The sequence below is a fragment of the Macrosteles quadrilineatus genome, unplaced genomic scaffold (genome assembly GCF_028750875.1).
Source record: "Macrosteles quadrilineatus isolate MER2022 unplaced genomic scaffold, UCM_ALF_1.0 Scaffold_1__1_contigs__length_201487025, whole genome shotgun sequence".
NCBI classification, from domain to species: Eukaryota; Metazoa; Arthropoda; class Insecta; order Hemiptera; family Cicadellidae; genus Macrosteles; species Macrosteles quadrilineatus.
This window is the reverse complement of record NW_026542594.1, coordinates 7,153,218-7,175,185: the sequence shown is the minus strand read 5'-3', so window position 1 is coordinate 7,175,185 and position 21,968 is coordinate 7,153,218. Positions and strand designations below refer to the sequence as shown.

Genomic DNA, 21,968 nt, shown 5'->3' with positions numbered 1-21,968 from the left:
ATCTCAATTCAGTAAAAAATGGAAGGTGATTGAAATCTTTAAAATCGGAAATAACTTGCAATTTTATATTGAACTGGCTGCCATATTTTACTGTGTTAAGATAGAGACCTATAATTTGTGTTGTTAGTTTTCTTTTATTATGACCTTCAAAATGAGGGGTCACTCAATGGGGCTTATCATTAAAAATTTTGAGTTTCCCCCAAAATCCCCCATTTTGGGTTTGGGAACTTATGAGAATTTCAATCGGCTGCCATTTTGTACTGAACTGAGATAGAGACCTCTAGTTTGCGTTGTTGGTTTTCTTTTACCAGGACCTTTAAAATGAGGGGTCACTCGATGCGTCTTTGTATTTTAATTTTTTTAGTTTTCCACAAAATCCCCCATTTTGGGGATGAACACCAAGTGGCGGTTATGCCCAAAAAGTACTTCATAACATGCCATAATGGTGTGCCGAGTTTAGTTTTTCTAGTATGGGCCGTTAAAAAAATAACAGGGGGTCTCCACACTTTTTACTAACCCTGTGTATAAAAGGCAAAGCCCTCACTGACTGACTGACTGACTGACTGACTCACTCACTCACTCACTCATCACTAATTCTCCCACTTCCCACTTACCTAGGGGGCTGAAATTTGGTACACTGATTCTTTAGGCATTAAATAGGAAACCTAAGTGGTTTTTATTCTGATCGGACTCTCGGGCTCCGCCCCAGTGGCTCTGGAGTTTCCCATGTTAACCTAATGAGTACTCATATTTAAATGGAATTAATTAATCATAACAGCTGTTTCAATTAAACAAGTTGGTTATGTTCTGTGACGTTCAAGAGCATTAAAGTTACAAGGATTACCAACAGAGTGCAGCACTATTATTTTTTTTAATTTATGACAACAGCTAGTTTGCAACCAAAAGGTGAGTGAGCGTAGCGAACGAACTTCAACCCGGAGGCGAGTTAGCGTAGCGAACGAGCTAACCTGAAGGCAAGTGAGCGCAGCGAACGAGCTCCAACCTAAAGGTGAGTGAGCGTAGCGAACGAACTTCAACCAGGACGTGTGAGCGCAGCGAACGAGCTCCAACCTAAAGGTGAGTGAGCGTAGCGAACGAACTTCAACCAGGACGTGATTGAGCCATGCGAACGAGCTCACATATGAAGTTAAACGGGGCAAAGCCCGCGGGTACAGCTAGTAAATACTATAATAAATAATCACTCTATAAAATTATACAACCTTTACTCATGGGGTAAGAATCAATTGAAAGAAGAGATTCTAAATTATTGTTTGGAACCACTTTGGTAAACATCGTTACAAAATTATCCTCTAAGAACGATTTTAAATTAATTACACTATTCAAAATCTATGAAACTCTAAAACACAGAACACTTTTTGCTCTTTTGAAGCCTTGTTCCTTGTAGCTTACAATAATAGAGACAGAAATAACTGAGCGTGGTATAACTTAAATCTTTTGTCAATTCAACATAGAGTATGCATTTTTGAGATTCAGAGGTGAAAGCAAGTAGTTAATTTAAAATCGTCGTTAAACTCTAAAAATGCCTTTAGAGGCTAATTTTGCGACTATGTTTACTAAAGTGGTGTTAAACAAAACTTTAGAATGTCCTCTTTCAATTGATTCTCACCCCGTGATGATAGGTTGTATAGTTACAATAATTTAGAATCACCCTGTATATTATAATTTGAATTTAAACAATTAATTTAATATTTTTAATACTCTTCAATGAAAAGGCGACCATACAAAGTAGGCATTTTAAGCCAAGTATGAATGGAGATGAGTGTAGGATGAGTGGCGCGATCTTGTAGTCTTGTTATTGACTAAGGCCGACATATTCCTTGGACACAGCTGTTAATTAATAGCCCATACAGCTAATGGCAAGCCAAGCCTTAAGGGACCTACAGTTTATAGTGGAATCCGAACCACATTTTTGCCTTGGTATATACGAATTGGTCTAATTATCATGATAGTACTGCGGATAGTCGTAGTACTCACTCGTGGGGACGTTAATCCACACCAGGGAGTATCGCATCCACAGTGCATGCCTATAAATATCCACAATTCGTGACCTCCTAGTAGCTGGATTACAGGACGACGCCACCCACCCCAGTCTATTGTTTACCCTGTAGTATTAAACTCCAAAAGTAGCACACAGTATTCGTAGAATACACCAAAAAATAAGAAAGTAACATTTACTCGATACAAGCACATTAAACATAACTAGTAGCATGAAGACATTTAGACATGAAGACATGAAAACATATGAAAATTTTGACCACAAACGAAACAAGCAATAAACAATACGATGGAAACACTACTTGCAGAATCCAAAGTTAATGAAAATGTACGTACTGAATAAAAGATCATTAATTTATCACATGTTTACTGACAGTACTGTTTTTTTGTGTTTTTTTTTTTTAGGGAGAGGAGGGAAAATGCTTTTACGCACACAGGTAGCCAGCCTGTAGTGTGAGACTCCTGAATTTATTCACAGACTACTCACTAAAAAACACAGACCTGGAATTGTTTGTCACATTACTTCAAATCAGGCAAACGTTGTAACACACATTTTGGCAGGTGGGCAGTGTGGGGTCCAGCGAACACATAACAAAATAGAAGCGCTACTCGGAGCGCAGGAGCGTGGCAGTCTGACTAGCCGACGAAACGGACAAAGATGGCGGCGCTAGCCTAGTCCCAGCGTCTGCAACGCGCTAGTCATCTGCTATGCTTCGAGTCAGGGTTATTTACATAGGCTTTATTTAAATGTAAAAATACTTTTGTATAAAAATTACTTAGGTTTTTCTGGAAGTACATTGTCGTATTAGTATATCTTAAAGTAAATCGATTGTTTTACTGTATTATTGCCGACATAAAATTTATCTAATGAAAACCTTTACCCTTAAGTTCCTATAATGAACTACTATTCCTAACTGATTAGACAAGCACAAATTCGTTTAATCAGAGTTTACTTGGCTATTTTCAAAGTATGGTTTAAGAATCGTTTAGGTTGATGTTAGCCTCCAGATTACCAATAAACACAAACATAATTACTCTATTTTAATGATAAATTAAAATAACAATAACCAGCATGTACTCTGGACGGATGAAAAAAAGAGTAAACTATAATAGAAATCAAAACTGGTCTTAATTTAAGTAGTGTTACACGTTACGAAGTAAATTATTTATAAAAAAATAATTGAATAATTTATGAAGAAAATAATAATAATTCTTTTGAGTCTAGAATCAAATAAGAGATTTATAAATCTTAAGTTATTGTCATTCTTTCCGTACTGTAGCTTGAAATACATTAGAGGTAAGTAACCTGACTGCTCTACTGGTCTCACTTAAACGCGGCTTCAGGCTGTGTATTGATCACTCAGGGGTTGATTTTTAAAATGTCGATTACACAGTAAAAATTTGTGATTTTTTCTCATTTGTATTAGAACAATAACACAATCTGCCTCATTGTTAATTGAGGAACAAACCATGAATTTATTACTGGCAAAGTTGAACGTACTACCAGTTGTAAATTGTAATCGTAGGCATATGGTACAAACTATTCGACCTATTGTTTGGTCCAAAACATAAAAAGTCAATACTTGGAAATGTAAATGAATTAGGAGTGAACATTGTACAGGGATGTCCCGTTAATCCTTATGTTACTCCGAATGGATTTCATTTGCAATTTCTTAGATTTCCCTTTTACGACAGCCCATATCAGTTTTTGGGGTGTCGGGTCACTCGGGTTAGTTCACCCGAGCTATTTCATACCTTCAATTTCAACTTAAATATTGTTTTGATTTTACGTGGCAATCGCAAAAGAGAAATTCTTTAACACACACAAAAGTAGGGTACTACTAATGATTAAAATATTTTTCGGAAATTACTAAGTGGTTTTAATTTATTTCACTTAGTCGTCAGTTTAGGCTTATTGAAATATTTTTATACAAGACAATCATAATACTAAACGTGTTGTTTAGTTTTAACAAATTAAAAAATAATAAATGAATGAATTTATTTCCTATATTTCAGAACACTGTATACAATTATAATTGTTGAAATATTAAAACTGGTTTTTATTCAAGTAGTGTTTTCAGCTGTAAAATAAATTATTTATAATAAAAAATAAACTGATCATTCTAGAATCAAATAACAAATATTGTATCTGCCCGCTGTAAAATATGGGGCAAATTCAGTTTGAGAACACATAAACAAAAAATACTTGTACTTAAGGTAACGCTGTTATACTGAAGAGTTTGTGCGATGGTGATAATCTACATCCTGTTGAGAACTAGTCAACTGATTGTTCTTTTACAAAAACAGTACACATTTCTCAGGATATGAAATAGACAACAATCATTTTTCTTTAGTAATTAAAATGATTGCTCAAATATATTTCAATGTTAGAGTTCGCTACTACTGTAAAATAAGTAACGAAAGTCTTCACAAAAATAAAGTCAGGCAACATCTCAAAAAAATTTAATTTTTCTGGGACAATAAATTGAGTGTAATTTTACAAATATTTGGGAAGTTTTATTTAACTTACATAATTATCTTTAGTTTATCTTGGATGGTATTGAAAGCAAATTAGTCCTTAAAAAGCTGTGCTAAACGGTTGAAAATTCTTCATAGACAATATATTTGAAAATGTCTTTAATATATACAATATTGCAGTACAACAGTATAAATAAAACATTAAAACACTGCACGCTAAATTTATAGACGACGGCCCGGCGGGGCAGCGGGCGTGGCGCGGAGCAGCGGCAATGGACCCCTTTTGAACCTGATATTTTTAGAAAACCACGCACGATAAAAAATTTTTGTGAATCGGATAGTTAAATTTGGTTATTTATCCACAACTTTCCCGCTGACGAAATTACTCTGACCAAAAAATAAAAAATTTCCTCGCAATACAACTTTTTCATGTCTGAATCTGAAAAACTAAACTACATAAGTGTTAAACATATTTATAACTCAAATACTATTATAACTAATAATTTTATATTGACACCATCGTTTTCCTCAATATCATATCTACAAGTGTGCAAAATTTCAGAATTTTTTGTCAACTATTAATGTTGTTTATGATCGTGTATTTGTCGCGGAGTTTTTAAGGCGAACTGTGCTCGCGGGTCTTGGATTCAGGCTGTATGACGGACCAAGATGGCGGATTTGGCCACACTTTCAGTGCATTTGGTTAAACGCCGTGTCCTCTCTATTATTATTATTATTATGTGCTCGCTGGTGGGGTCCCGGTAACACGATGTTACATAACTAAAACCGTTGAATCGATTTCAATATTTATTATTTTACACTTTGATCACAAAAATTGTATGGTCCTGGTGTCTCTATAACCGGTGGGTTAAGACCACCACTTTCCCATAAAGTATATGCAATTTCTTTATTTAAAATGCTACTGCTGGTACTAAAAGCGATTGATTTGACCTTATAGTACGGGAATGTGTATGTTGCACAAATATCCAACATGAAAACATTAGAATAGGTTTGGTAAGACTACTTTTGCACTATTCAAATCAGTATGATTACCGGGCTGGCACCGGTGTATATGATGGTAGGAGTGAGCTGCCAGTCTTCCTTCTTGTAGATGACGTCACATTGGGCGGCGGTGGCGGGTAGACGGTCCGGTGTGCTGTACACCTCCAGCGGGCCGCCCACTGTACACGCGTTGTCTGGTACCCCATGGGTGGCGCCGTAGCCCAGCAGAGCGGCTACCAACACCAGCACACTCAGTGACGTAGGCTTAGCAGTCATCACTACACAGTTACAGACTGAGACTGATGACTGAAGAGGAAGAGCTCATACTGTAGTTACTCCCCCACCTTACCTTGTGACCTCCACCTAGATTTACACTATCGTTCCTCGCGTTTTTCATAGGTTATTTTTTGCGAATGTTTCTCATTATTTACATCTGTAGGTTGGCCTGAATGCATTTTGATGGTAATTAACATTATGGTGAACAAAAGTAATTAGCTTTAGAGCTAAAGGTTCTAAGTTCAATCATAGATTACACCAATTCTTTTGACTCTTGATAATCCAACTCTTTTGGGACCGTTAAGGATATGCTATTATGAAGAAACTTGAAACACCGTAAATAATACCAAAACTAACTTATACGAAAAGAAAAATTCACCTATGCATTATTAAGTAATCTTTGACCATTTGAGATTCAGAGTGATCGGTTTAAGCTTTATTAAAACGATTTTTACCGAAAAAAAAACTGGAATAGAATTCCAGAACTGTACAGAACTGTATCGGGCGAATTACTAATCTAGGTCAGCGTCGTATTAAAGAATGTTCCGGAGTATAAAGTGTCAACTGTAGACTACTCCCAGGTCAATTAATTGTAAAAGTTTTAATAGCTTTATCGCACTTATTTAATACGTCTTTAATATGACATATTTACTATCCAAAAATAATTTGAATTCTCTTTATAAACTAAGAGAAATTAAAACCACATTTAATTTAATCGCTATAGACCAATGTTAAGAAGTCTTAGATTAGCGTTTTTACACAATTTCTGAAAGTGATGATATTATTAGCTACGCCACTTCAATGGCAGGGATTGGTGAGACATTTTCTATAAAAAGGGCTTGGCAGTACAGGTGGATCTTAAGCGGGATCTGTACTGATAATGGCAAAAAATCTGGAATTTTGTATTTTTAAACTCAATTTTAATTTAGATTTTCCTCTACAAGAAAAACACGACAATTTGATGTAAGCATACATATTTCATAAAGAGAAAAACATCTTAAGTTAAACGTGCACACACATCTTCGATGAAATAATAATCTTAGAACGTTTTCGTCAGCCTTCTACAACCCAGACAGTGAATGATTAAAAGTAGTAGTCGTACTACTACACAGTGGCGCTCAAGTAGTTCGTCGAAGCATGCAGTAGGAAGTCTTTTACCGCAAAGCATATACACCAATATTGAACTAAAAGTCTAGAGGAAAGACCAAAAACGTTTTGTAGTTTTTGACAACGCGCCTCCGGAAATGATGCGTTGTTCGACGATCTTGTAAATAGTAACGGCGTTCCGCGATCCCAGTGGCTAACGCAATAACGGTCAACAGTCTACAGATGTTTTACATTAGTTCTTACTAAGAATATTAGAACATAAAACGGTAAGTATCATAAACATAAACAAATTACAAAGCGTCAGTCATGCAGAGAGTACTTTTTATATTCAAATCCTGACTTTTCCATTTACATTATTAGTCCAGTGCAATTAGGTTATGACCCGGACAAAATTGATAACAGGCTGAAAATTGGTGGAAATGTTCAAAACAATGTCCTGAGTGGCCCACACAAAGTCCCAAGAAATCCCAGTTGGGGAACGGCCGCCATTTTGAAAAAACTGCCGCCATCTTGGAAATTTAGATTTCTTGCTGTATCTTTTGAAGTAATTGTCCGAAAGACCTTATTTATGTCTCAAATTAAACGTTTTGGGCTCATGTATAAGGGTAATATATAATTAAAGAGTTTATTATGTTCTAAGCATAAATTTTAATTATATTAGGCAAAAAAATATCTATAATAACGATATAGATACGGTTATGTCCCCCCTTTTATACGAATTGTGGATATTTATAGGCATGCAAGGTGGATGCGATGCTCCCTGGTGTGGATTAGTCCGCACAAGTGAGTACTATGACTATCCGCAGTACTATCCTGATAATTATACCAATTCGTTAATTACAAGGAAAAAATGTCGTTCGGATTCCACTATGAACTGTAGGTCCCTTAGTTGCCATTAGCTGTATGGGCTATTAATTAACATTTGTGTCTAAGGAACATGTTGGCCTTAGTCACTAACAAGACTACAAGATCGCGCCACTCATCCTACACTCATCCTTCACTCATATTTTGTTAAAATACGCACATAGTGGCGTCCTCATCTAAAATAATTGATATAAATATACAAAATATATACAAAATAAGCTTTTTCTCTTTTTTTGTAATGGACTTGTGTAAGCCATTAACCCTATTGAAATTTCTTGCACCCCACAATGCTTAGTCTTTGGAATTGGTTAAATATAAATATAATATCCATTTAACTATGATAAAACTTTAAAGAGGAGACAACTAATACAGCTCATGCAATTATTGCTGCAGCTCGACCACGATCTTTCATATCGCCCCTGCTGCTCGGCCTTCACAGACGGTATGGCTCGTAGTTGCTATTAGACATTCTATCGTAGCTCGGAGTTTGCTCGACATACAAGAAAGTCAATTATGAGACTTCGATAGCTGATAATGTCTCACCTTCAATAGATGAATGTTCATTATGTTTTCGACAACGCGGATTACAACGTTTAAAACACATGATGGACATGGTACTCTTCACGCCATGGGTGACATTGAGTGCATAACACTAGCCGAAATGTGTCAATGCAAGTGCTCCTGTACCACGATCTACAATCCCAAAACAAAAAGTGAAAAAGTGTCCTTCTATCTCATGGCTTTCAGTCAGTGACACCTTACCAACGTCCGCCTAAGCCTGGGACATCTTTAGTAGTATTGGGAGATGTCAGTACAGCCCTTTCCGAACCAAAAATGGTTGTAGATGCTTGTCTTGCTGACACCCTATGGCTCATTAACTACCAACTGAGTGAAAAACCAAGTCCAGGTTGGAATGGATTCATGGATACAGTACAACTACCCTTATGGTCTTAAATGCACCACGATGCATGGATACTGCACTGGACACGGATGTGCCAACCGCAATAGTTACAACGAAGATTACATCACCGACAATAACATTTAACAGCGAGTAGTTACATTATAAGTTTATATGCAATATTAAAATATAATGGTAATCAATTATAGCAACTATATCTAGATGATTCTATTTTTAAGATCGGAACAAACAAAATTATTAATTGCTTTTTCATAATTTATTTTGTATTTCATCGTTAAATTGATGCTTTCCTAGTCAAGATTATAATTTCCTGTTACCGATGTTGCTCTGCTCCTGCCATAGATTTAAGTTAGTTAAGTTTTCTGTTAAAATGCATGTTGTTACCACTTAGGCTTCTTGAATCCACATTGTAAAAATTGGTGATCTTGCCGTTGGAATAAATAAATAAATAAATAACAAATTACAGCATTTAGGTGAATAAAAAGCCAATACCCCCCTTCTCTAATACTTTCTAAGTGAATATACAGAGATGTCCTTTTTGGTGGTCGTCCAATCTTAGCTGGGGGTTTCATTTTATGATTTTGAAATTTTAAAATGTTCCCCAAAAAGGGGGGATTTTGGGGGCAACTCAAAAATGTTAAACGTAAACCCCCTTCAAGTGACATCTCATTTTAATGAGTTTACAATAACTTTATGAATGGTGAAAACCAGAGTGTACTATTTCATCTTTATCAAAAATGGTAGCCCGTCAAACGTTATGGAAAATCAATGGTAATATTGGTTCGTAATTGTAATATTGGCTACCATTTTGGACAGAGGAGAATACTCAAAGATTTTAAAATCATAAAATGAAACTTCCTGCTAAGGTTGCATCACCACCAAAAGGATTACTCTTTAATATTTACTTAGGAACAAATTAAAGGGGGGATTACTTTTTACTACACAGGAAAATTAATGTAACACTATCGTCATTAAACTTTTGACGGGCTACCATTTTGGATAGAGAAGATATAGGGAACTCTGGTTTTCACCATTCTTTAAGTTTTTGTAAACACTTCAAGATGAGGTGTCACTTGAATAGGATTTACTTTAAAATTTTTGAGTTGCCCTTAAAATTACCTCTTTTTGGGGGACACTCAAAAATTTCAAAATCATCAAATGAAACTTCCTACTAAGATTGCGACACCACCAAAAGGATATTTCTGTATACTTATTTAGAATAATATTAGAGGGGGGGGGGGGTCTTGACTTTTTATTCACCCCTTATTTTTAACCAATTCCAAAGACTAAACATAGTGAATTGCATGAAACGCCAAAAGGGTTAATGGCTTTAACAAGTCCATTAAGAACAAAAGAAAAAAAAGCTTCATTTTGTAAATATTTTGTAAATTTATATCATTTTTATGGATATATTTTTAGGTTAATATAAATAATATTTATGCTTAGAACGCATTAAACTCTTTAAGTATATATACTACACTCATACATGAGTTCAAAACGCTTAATTTGAGACATAAATAATGCCTTTCGGACTATTACTTCAAAAGATACAGCAAAAAATCTAAATTTCCAAGATGGTGGCAGTTTTTTCAAGATGGCGGCCGTTCCCCAACTGGGATTTCTTGGGACTTTGTGTGGGCCACTCAGGACATTGTTCTGAACGTTTCCAGCAATTTTCAGCCTGTTATCAATTTTGTCCGGGTCAAGGTCATTTTTTGTCTAATTGCACTGGACTATATATAGTCTTTAACATTCCTAAAACAAAGCTTTTCTCATTTTTACTTTCTACTAAAAACCCATACACATTGTGCAGTTTATTTAACTTGCCGATTCTTAAACTCAAAACATTTTATTTTAACACACATTGTACATTGCCATAAAGCTTTCCAACTCCCTTCCACTATTTCTTAAGCTAGAACCAAGGCTAAAGAGACATTTAACAAGTGTGGCCTGTTTGACTGTTTCAGCAACCAAGAGCTCCCAACATGTTATGGGGTAAAATTAGTTTTTCTCATTTTTGACCCTAAAAACACAAAATTTTCAAATTTCTCTCTAGACCATTTTAAAGAGCTTAAAAAACAAATATTTTAGTATACCAAAGTGTTTTTGTACGGTTATTAGTTACGGAGAAAATTCAAAAAATTGATAATTAAAAATCCCCATGTTAGTCTTATGGAGAATATTGTAAAATGTTGTAGTTTGCTTATTATGGAAATATTTTGATAAAACTTGGCAAATTTATTTATTTTATACTAAGCTACTAATATTTTACTAAAAACACACTTTTTAGCCTCCATGTAGCAGCAAACCTAGGTACTCGTTACACATAATGTTATTTAAATAGATTTAATTTAAAATCAATTCAGGCAAATGGAAATTTGCTTAGTCTGCAGGTTCGCTGTGGCGAGGGTATTTTATTGTTCGCCGTTAGCCCCAATTTAAAAACCGGGTCTTTCAACTATTTGGGACCGGCAAAGTCAGCTGTTCTTTGTTAGGTTTGAAGAAGATCAATCATATCTGTTGTAGATCTCAATTACATGACGATATTCAATTTTACTACATTATATGTACTGTATTTTGTATTCGGGATGTTTTAGGGTACAGAATACAAAAATATTTCTCATATTTAAATTGAAATCATCCAGAGTGTTCTGTTGTCTTAAATATCAATTCTAATATTATCATAGGGATATTGATCATAGGAATCTTCAGAATGATTATAAAGAATCGAATTTAATAAAATAAAACATGTAATTATTATTAGGAAAGGGTCATGAAGCAGATGCACATTAGTCTCATATGTCAAGTAGGCTAACTAACCTAGACAGCTGCATTGAAAGTGAAGAGCTGGGCAAACCTATGTGTTTCCCGGACGCCGTCTGTGTGTGAGTGGAAGATGTCGTTTGCCCTTGCATGCTGGTGATAACCATGATAACTAAGTATGCTACTTCTATGCAAATATAGATTCACTGCTAAAAATACTTTATCAACTTCTTGTTGAGGAAACTCCACCGAGACAGAGCCTTCAGATTTTTTGCAACGATGAATAGTCAATTAAAACACACACAAGCGCGCACACATATCGGATAGGGTGGTAAAATAGTACCGGGACAGTTATACAAAAATAATCATGATAGAGATACAAAACTTGGTACAAAGACACTGGGCATTAAAACCATTTTAACACATTTTCAGTGCTACTCTACCTTCTCAGGGGACGACTGGTTAGGAGTCAGATGAAAATATTAAATGAAAGCATAGGTATATGTACATCAACTTAAAGGCCTTTCTTAGTATAATACAATACGGCAAACCCCGAACTCAAACGGACAACCGAGTTAAAAAATGGCAGCTGTTCAAATATTTCTCGAATCTGCCATTTTATATCTTTGAACGGCTGCCATTTTTTTACTCAGTTGTTCATTTTGAGCTTAAATTCCCTGCATTGTATTCTACTTATATAAGGAGACCTTTAATTTTATGTGCATATCAATCAATGGTTTTTAGTGCTCTATGGTTTATGATTTACCTCCGACTTCTAGCGGGCTATATACAGTGTGATTTAAAAGTCCGGGATTGGTGTAATATATTTTTTAACATTATAGCTAAAGTAATAAAACTTGATATATAAATAATAAACATAAATGTCTACTCTTTCAAGCTATCAAATCCTTTTGACCTCTTAAAGGGGACGGCCCATGAGGAGTCAGAAACAATTCCCAAACAGCAGCATAAGTCGAGTTAAATTAAAGGTTTTATTTAGTAAAACACATTGCCGCAAACCCTAGTTATTAACTAGCTAGTTATTAACTAGCAGAGTACCCGTCCTTCGTACGGGGTTGGCAACTAAGAATAAAATGCTTATTGAAGTTATACTCGATCTTTGCGTTTGCAATGAGAGAAGAGACGGCTTGAGACATTTTGCTTCCTCAAATTTACGGTATGCTATAGTATTACACATCTACCATAGCCATAATGTTCTACCACTTCACCTAATTGAATACCTCATTTGAATGGGCTTTTTCGAGGTTTATTCTCATTTATTTTCTTTTTTTCATTGGGAAAGATTTTTTGAACTAGTGGGTTATCTATATATTAATTTGAAACTGTTTTTCTTTGTCATAGCTATTTTGAGAGAACGGATGGGCGTAGAAACTCGGTAGGGGTGTCTAAAGAAAGGTCTTGGTCTGTAGATGAGCCATCAAAAGAGAAACGTGGTAAATTCCCTCGGGGCTCTGCCCCAGTGGCTTTTAAAGTCCCATCCCATGTTATTCTTATGGAGGAAAACAGAGTTTTTGTCACAGCTAATTTGAGAGAACGGCTGGGTGTAGAAACTTGGTAGGGGTGTCTAAAGACAGGTATTGGTCTGTAGGTGAGCCCTCAAAATAGAAAAGAGGTAAATTTCCTTGGGGCTCTGTCCCAGAGGCCTTTAAAGTTCACTCTGCAATTTTGTTTACATTATGATCATATGGATAATTTTACACTACTTTTAATGAACCAGCTGTTAATATTAAAATTGTATTCAAAGGTCTACTGAAACTGTCAAAATTAAATGTTAACATTATTATTTATGATTTTAAAATGATTCTCCACTGCATGGTAAGTTTTTTATAGTTTCAACAAAATGATGAATTTATGATACGTTTTAAATGTTTTGTTCAAAAATCTATGCTTTATTGCTCTTAGAAAATGTTAAATTATGAAATAAGTGTGACATATCATTTTCAAAGGAACATATAACTATTCCTTATCGGGTTAGCTTATGTATTGTAAGGTTGGCACTTGCCTTTTTTTCCTACTTTCAATCACCATTTATTTTTCAATTCAAGAGAGAACACCACAAGTTCATTTATTGGTATGAAAGTTTTCGATAATCGGGTGGAAAATTGTGTGATAGATGAGTAACTTGCATTGAGGATGAGAGCTGTGTTCAAGTTTTGGAATAGACTAACTACGGAGTATGTTTCATCTATGGTTTTGGTGAAGTAAGTGAACTAATGTCAATTCGGGTATTTTTAGAAAAATGTGCAGGCCTACAGGGTTTTTACTTTGATGTACACATGTAGCTAGGTCGAACAACGCATCTGAACCTCACTACATACAACACATTCGGAAACACAACAGTGTCATCACATCTCATCGCATTTGCATAATTTGTTACCAAGGCTGGACTAGGTTATGCATTTGGTTCCACAAATGTTCAAGATTTGTGATCAAATTTCCTACAATTATGGTTCATTCCATCCACGAAAAACATGCTTTATGTGGTCGATATGGCGAGGCAAAACTACCCCCTAAGTTAATGAATTATCAAGTAAGAACAGGATGATTAAATACATGGGTCGATGTGGCAAGAGAAGGAATTAAAATTGCTTAGATTGAAGTAAGAATGTTACTGCTATCTGGAGAATCAGATATTTTTATCAAATACAGAAAAAACTTATTTAAATGATTATAAAATTCTGTATTTTTATGACTAAAGATGAAGATTTACTTATAAATCTGGATACAATCTGAATGATTTTTCTAAAGCAGTTGGAATTAGTTGTTAGTAATAAATATTGACTCTTTCCGTAACATTATAGACTAATTATATGAACTCATTCTCCCAGATAGTGAAAGTGGCTTTGACATGAAACAAACTCATGAACAAACAATTATAACGACTCCTAAAAAACCTTTTGGGCAACATAAAGCCGATAAAAAGGTAGGAAATGCTGTGTTAAACGAATTCAACAATCACGTTTTTTAGGGAACACAATCGTCATACTTATTATTATGCTTATCCTCCCTTCATTTGACTAAGATTTTAATGACTTCACTCTATCTATCGCAGTTAGCTGAATTTACATAAAACCTCAAGATTAACCGTCGATTTCGACGGGGTTCCACTAGTTTTTGTTAAAAAGTATCCAAACTTTGTTTGCAAATCTGCTGCATTATATATTTCATCCCAAGTTTCCTTAGATAGATGATACGAGAACGATTCTATATTTGAGTTTTATAATGTCCTACCACTTCACCTACACAATAGAGAAAGATAGATTATTACAAATTCACAAAATATCACAAATTATTCTTGAAAATTAAAAACATAAACATAACTGTATACAATCCTACTTTGACAGTTCTCATTGCATATCAAAGTTTTTTGTTGCTGCTTAGTTCAAATTAGCTGTTTTCATAAATAATGAAAAAATAATAGTGCTGCACCCTGTTGGTAAATCTTATAAATTATTATGCTTTTGCATATCATAGAACCAACTCTTTTAGTTGAAACAGCTGGCTAAATTCCCTTTAAAAATGAATACTCATAAGGTTAACATGTGGAACTGCAGAGCTACAGGGTGGAGCCCGAAAGAATTTTTGAGATAAGAATATGCCTTTATGTTAATTGGGAATGTGAGCTATCATCATGCCAAATTTCAGCCCGATCCGACCAGTATTTTTCGCATTTACTTGTCACAAACATACATACATCCCTACATCCAAACTTTCTCATTTACAAATATTAGTAGGATGGTAAAAGATGTATTACACTGTTCCGGAGCTTTTCAATCACACTGTATGTTGCGTATAACTTTCTTTACTCTACATATACGACTTTATTCTAACTTGAAATTTTGCTTGAACGTTTTACTGGTGGATAGATCCACCCACCATCCACCATCTGCGTGGGCGGGATACATTGCTTCTTTACTGTAAAAATATACAGACATTTATCGGAAATTGATCCAATTCTAATAGAAGCTCCCGTGCATGAAATAGGTATGCACATTTTGTAATTCAAAACTGATTACACTTCTTAAATATTCCCCAAATCATGGGAAACAATTTATAGAACGTAAGCCAATTTGTATGTTTGTCCTTGAACATTGTCATGACCACGCCACAACAAGGGAAACGGAAACAATCTTAAAATAATTTCACAATTATGGAGTGTGGAGTGTATCACGTATACCTTCTTGAAAACGTCCATATCTTTAGCCTACTTAGTCCATGTTGCCTGTGTTACTGTCAGATGGGTGCGTAGTCTTTATTATAAGCGTGATTAGCTTTTTATACTGTACTAAATTTTAGGTTTGTGCCTTTTGCGGGTTCGGATGATATCCCGTGAAAGCCCTTCTTCATACACACTTTTAAAATTTCAGAGTTAGTGCTGAATTCAGTTGTCAATCATCTGAGCTTATTCAAGTTTATATTACTTGATTACATCAAAACAGATGGCCATGATACAATTTTGTTTTCCTACAGTCACCCGACAAAGTTGGCTTCCTTGTACTGTTTATAGTACAGAAAGCTGCTAATTGCTGCATATTTATACTTTATCGTACGGTTTATACTTTGGCGCACATCAGGATTCCAATGAAACAACACAAAACAGCGTGGTTCTATTATGCACGCTTGGAAATAGGTTGGCAACACTTAAAGATAATAATACTATGAGCAGCTGATTGACTATTATAACTACGATTTAACCTGTCATTTCGTGTTTATAGTTTATTTCTTATTTCGGTATTTCTGAACTTTCTGGACTTTTCTTTTAAACGTTTTTAAAACGTTCCTACGATCTTAATAAAGAAGAAAATACCTTTAAAGCATTTTTTAGGCGAGGAAAACACTGCAAATTACAAAAATATACGGAACTATTTTCTCAAGTCGCGGAGCACATTGCTTGCCGAAGAAAACATAGCGGAGTGATACGCCATTGTTGCATTAATTTATCGCGAATCAACTCTCACAAACATGTACCTTCTTTTCCTCTCATAAATTAAACCTCTTTTATACCAAAACCATATATTTGTCCTTTTATGTTATAACCACACCACACACTAACTATAGATACAATATATCACACTATTTAATGTCAGTTAGAAATAATAATAATATAACAAAGTAGACGGATTGTGTAAGCAATTAACAATTTTACCGCTAAAATAGCTTCCAAAATCAAATAAACTCTGCTAAATGTCATAGACTCGTGTTTTGATTAGGTAAGCTGTCATTTCATTATCAGTCCTTCGAAATATGTAGCAAGCTTAACAGAGCTTATTACTTCCAAATAAATAAAATCAACTCAAACTGTCATGTTTGAAATTTCATACGTCATTTCATTTTAACGTTCATCATATTTTCGTTTATTGTGTAAGAGTTGTTCAGGGACTATGTACAGTTAAATAACAGAAATATTTAACCATGGCAAATTTAACTCACCCTCCTATATTTATTTAACTTTTTAACTCAGCAATTCATAGTTTGCGATGACCGTACTATGAATCATTATTGCAGTTTTTATGACGGTATATCTTTTCTTACAACGAATTGACACTTATTTGAGCATAATATGGAAGAAAACCATGGTGGAAGGATAAAACATGAAAATTAACAGATTAAAAGATTGAATTATATAATTTTATACATTGCATATATCATATACAATATATTATGTGTTATTTATAAAGCCAATTTTTGATTTGACCGTTTTAACGCATTAATTCTATTATTGGGTATGGCTGAAAGAGTTTTGAATAGATAATCTATCTAGAGATAGCTGGCTGGCTGGAGACTGTCCCACCAGAGCCTAAATCATCACCAAGTAACCAGTGGTTTGCCCGTGTCACTTATACTGCAACCGTACTACCACTATCTTTAGATCTCCACATATATCAGTAGACTAGTAACTGGGGATTGAAGTTTGGATAAAAAATAAAATTTATTCTACAGTAGAATCGTGAGAAATAATAAAGAGTTTTGCTTCGTCCTATATTATATGTAACATAATAACAACATTACCATTCACATTTAAAAAAAACTATAAACTTTATCGATTTTGAATACATGTTACTTATTTATTTAAAACACAAAACATGTGGCCAACTCACACCAGAACTTTGATTGGTTTGTAGATAAATTTCTAATATTAAGGACGGATACCCCTAAAATCCCATTGTAAGTTTAGTCAGGATAATGTTGGGTTCGATCTAGGTAATGTACTCTAAAGAGAAACATGTTGAGTCGAATCGTGACTCGGTTCCATTATTAACTTAAACAAAGCTGAGAACCAAGTTATTCACATGTTTGTTTCCGACGACAAACTCTGCCAGTTATTTCACTGCCGAGGACAACCGTGCTATCGTGCCTAAGATGTTATTGTAAAATGAACACGGAACTACCATAAACTGCACTTTATACCATATGCACTGGTACCAGTAAAGCACGGTTGGTTGTAAGGTCAATTATTAGGTGCATCAACACGGAACTAGAAATCAATAGCCCAATCTGAGGTTTTTATTTGTTATATTATTTTCTTCCCCTAACTTAAACATTTTGTTTTTGGATTATTATAATAATTTATAATTTTGATTAATATTTACTCTAGTTTTGTTGATATAAAGTTATGTTGTGGTAATAGAAAAAATAGCATATTTCATCACTCTAGGGCATAAGGTGACACTTTTTGACTAAGTCACCAATGTAACAACCAAAGTGAAGGTATCCTTTCAATAATATGGTACTATGGAATAAGCTATTACCGTAAGTCAAATGGTAAGACCTAGACCGGGGAAAATTTTCGTTTTGAGGTCCCCTGAGACCAAAATTACCCTCGGTTCAAATTCATATACATACAGTATATATATAAGATTAAAAGAGGATATTGGTTTGTATATATATATTTGGCATTGGCAGTGATAAACTTAGACACCACTGGACCTATGGCCACGAACGTTGGAACATGTAAAATCTAATGGAATATTCTTATACACCATCATTTTCATGACAACTTTCAGGGCTTAGTCCTGGGAACGTTAAAGGTACCCATGTCAGAGACTAAATTATGAAATACGATAAGCAACAACATACTTTTTCCATTTTTGCCTCTTCTTATTAAAAGTTATTTGTAAACATTTTCTAATGCCAAACCTAAGTTAAAGGCCTATAAATTTAGGCGAACTCTTGAACCCTGTAACATAAACGATTTCCTACTCTTGCATATTATTTATTACGTTATGCACGTATAATATTATTAACTATTGCGTTCCAATTTGCGCATCCTAAACCTTGACAGTTCATATCTACTCAATACACATTTTTTACGCTCCTGTAAACATTTTAATCGTAAACATTTCACTCAAATTTACATTATTATCTTTTTGTAATAATGTTATTGTCAAATGCAATAAATAAACTTCAGGTTGATATTGTAGTAGCCTACATATTACGTGCAGCTAAATACGTAACAAGCATCAACAAAATATATACAGCAAATAATGCCTACAAGATTTATACAAAGCAACTGGTGGCCTTACTAAAATTTTAATACGTCTAAATATTATTGAATTCTTTAAACTGTTTATTGATATAGACCCAAATTAAAACTTTTGTCAACAATAAAAAATTCAATTTATTAATTTTTCTATAGAGCATTTTTAAGTAGATTTGCTGAGGAGAATAATCATTAAAATTTTACAATTTAAAATATACAAAGACCTTTGAGGAGTAGCTAGGTAGGTGCCATATAATATGGGTATATACTTCTAGAATGTTCTAGAGAGTCTAGATACATCTGTAACCTATCTAACTGTGATAAGCTTCTAGATTTTTACATTGATAATTATTTATGATTGTTTGTTAATTATAATTCATACATTGTTGTTTACATTCTTAACTATGCATTTTTATTTCAATATCATTTATTAATAGTTAAAACTTAAAATCTTTAAAACATTAATTCTGTAGTGATTTTTTTGTCGACGTTACACCATTAATCAATCAGTTTAGCTCGAGGTCGAACATACGACTAATATTTTAATATCAACCTATTTTCAAAAGATTAATCCAAATTGAAACATTCTTTAAGCTGAAAGGTGTATTAGGTAAAGAAAATCACGCTTATCTTCCAAGTAACTTGAGCCAAACTTAATTACGAGAAAGTCAAGCAATCAGGAGCTCTTGTCAACAAGACCAAAGTTGTTGTTTCGCCGGGTGCAAGATAGCGGCGCCCAACAGAGGGGACGAAAGGGATCAAGATGTCTTAAATGACTTTATATTCTAAAATAAATAGATTGGTGAGTGTCGGCAAATGCCTATATTATAGCAAAAATGTATCGTGTTTAATTTAGAAATACCAGAGATATTTAACAAACTGTAAATATTTATCTTAAAAGAAACTAATAGAACCAAAACATAAAACACACTCATATATCAAAAGCCTAATAAGTCAATCCTTACTGCTATACATACTGTATACTATATATACTATTATACATATCATACATTCCTTGGCTTGATTAAGCCATCAGTAACGGTCTCCTTTATGAAGGAAATTTACCTCCAATCCAGATGTGTCATGGTAATTTTTGCAGTGGCGGAACGGTGCACCTGGCCCAGAACTGAGGTATAGGCCTATATTTAGCCCCCCCTCTTAACTACACGTAGCAGAATAACTGTCTATGTTATAATGTGAAATTGCTCAATTAAAGTTTTTAACTTTTTGACAGGTGTTTTGAGGAAATTTTTTGTGCTGTCTGCCAATTTGTCTCAAACTTTACATATTTAGTATATTGAAATACTGCAGAAATAATACAGACATGCACATGCTCACCATTAATTATTTTTTTACCAAAAACATTGTTTGCTTTTTAGTGTATATTTGAGGTTAGGATAAAAATAACCAAAGTAAATATGACAGACCCTTCCTGTTATGTTTTTTAAGGAACCAACATTTTTAAGGAAGCAAAAAAAACAAACTATTTTACTTCTCTAAAAAAATTAACTAAATTACTAGTAATTTCTTACATGGTAAAACATATTTAAACCAAGTAGTTTCTAACAAAATATCAACCAATCAAATGTTATAGCAATGTTTTAGCAGGAAAACCTAAGTCCTAATTGATGTAAACTCACAATTCTATCTCAAAAATAAACTTAACACTGCTTAAGTACAAAGTTATTTTTAGTACCAAATCAAAGCTTTAGTGTAATATTTGCAGTTTCACATCATTTCTCCTGATTTGGCTAGATGATATTGTTGTTGTACTTTTAAGTGGTTTCCACGATACCACCCTGGGGCGTGTTTATATCATCATAAACTGATCCCACGCCATCCCCAGTCCCAGACCCTTGTGGTCGTCAATCGAGATGAACATTTACAGCTAAGGCTGTGTGTTTGGGTTGTCATTTTTGGGTTTATAACCAAAATGCACAAAGCATAAATATAAAATACTGAAATTAAATCTGAAAATCAATAATAATTATTGGTGTTAGGGATTGTTATTCACATGTATTCATAAGGAGTTCCAACTTCATAGTTAAGAACACTTTAATTTCATATTATCAGACATCCGCTTAGGTATAGAACACATGCACTTGATTTTTTGACTGGATTTTATTGATGTTTCAAAATTTGTTGAATTTACTAGACTTTAATACCGTAAATCCGACTGTTACAAACTATACTTATCCTGATTGAATATGAAATACAGGTTCCAAAAATGTCATTGAAAATATCATTATGTTGTATAAAAGTTGAAAAACACAAGTTTTTAATAGGCATTCTCAAGAAGTTTAGAATAAATGAAAAATGGCTGTTTCCTGAAGGAGGAGTGAGATATAGCTATGAGAATTGCGTATTTTAATAGAAATTCATGTGCATAATAATCCCTTATAATCTTTGACAATAACTACCAAACAACCGTGTAAATAATAAATTACTAAAAAATGCCCGAACAAATTAAAATAATACCAGCTTTGTTTTAACTTGTTATTGTCATTTACATTTTGTTGCTAATCGTGTGATTTGAAACAGACCTTGTTTACAATACTTTCATTTGGTGTATAAATAAGCCTAATTTAAGGTGCTCGAGACGTTCGTGTTTTAAGGATCATAGCAGGGTTTATGATATAATTTTATAGCTACAGGTAATATACTTATCATAGGAGGAAGTAAAATATAATGTTAATAAAAAGAGTGTTTTTGTAACATGCGAACCAGTACCGGTACCGTAAGGATTTTACAAAGCAGTCAGTGCGAGTGCATTTGCTACATTTAGGCTTTTAAGCTTCCATGTTAAGCTTTATGTGCGAGGTTTTAGTATTTGGATTCCATGTCTACCTAATACTAAAATCTTTCTCGTTAACTAAACCAGTAAACACAGAATATCCGTGTTTTTATGAAACGTCAGTGTTAAAAAATGCATAAATATAACAAACAGGCTGAAGTATCGAGGTATATTGTGTTGTAGTCATGTGTTCTAACCTTTGTAAGGGTACTTATGTCCGGACGAAAATTAACTTATTTCATTAGGAT

At 34.0% G+C, this 21,968-nt stretch overlaps 1 protein-coding gene across 1 annotated transcript in view; it reads right to left on the bottom strand.

Annotated features, from left to right (window-relative positions):
• The window catches only part of LOC128989392 (phosphatidylethanolamine-binding protein 4-like), a 32,572-nt gene extending 21,007 nt beyond the window's left edge, over nt 1-11,565 (bottom strand). The window contains exons 1-2 of the mRNA XM_054411285.1: nt 11,483-11,565; nt 5,548-5,774 (exon numbers count right to left, since the gene is read on the bottom strand). Of these exons, the coding sequence (XP_054267260.1) occupies nt 5,548-5,772 (225 nt within the window). The 5' untranslated portion in view covers nt 5,773-5,774; nt 11,483-11,565. The remainder of the gene's footprint in view (nt 1-5,547; nt 5,775-11,482) is intronic.
• Nucleotides 11,566-21,968: the final 10,403 nt, after the last annotated feature.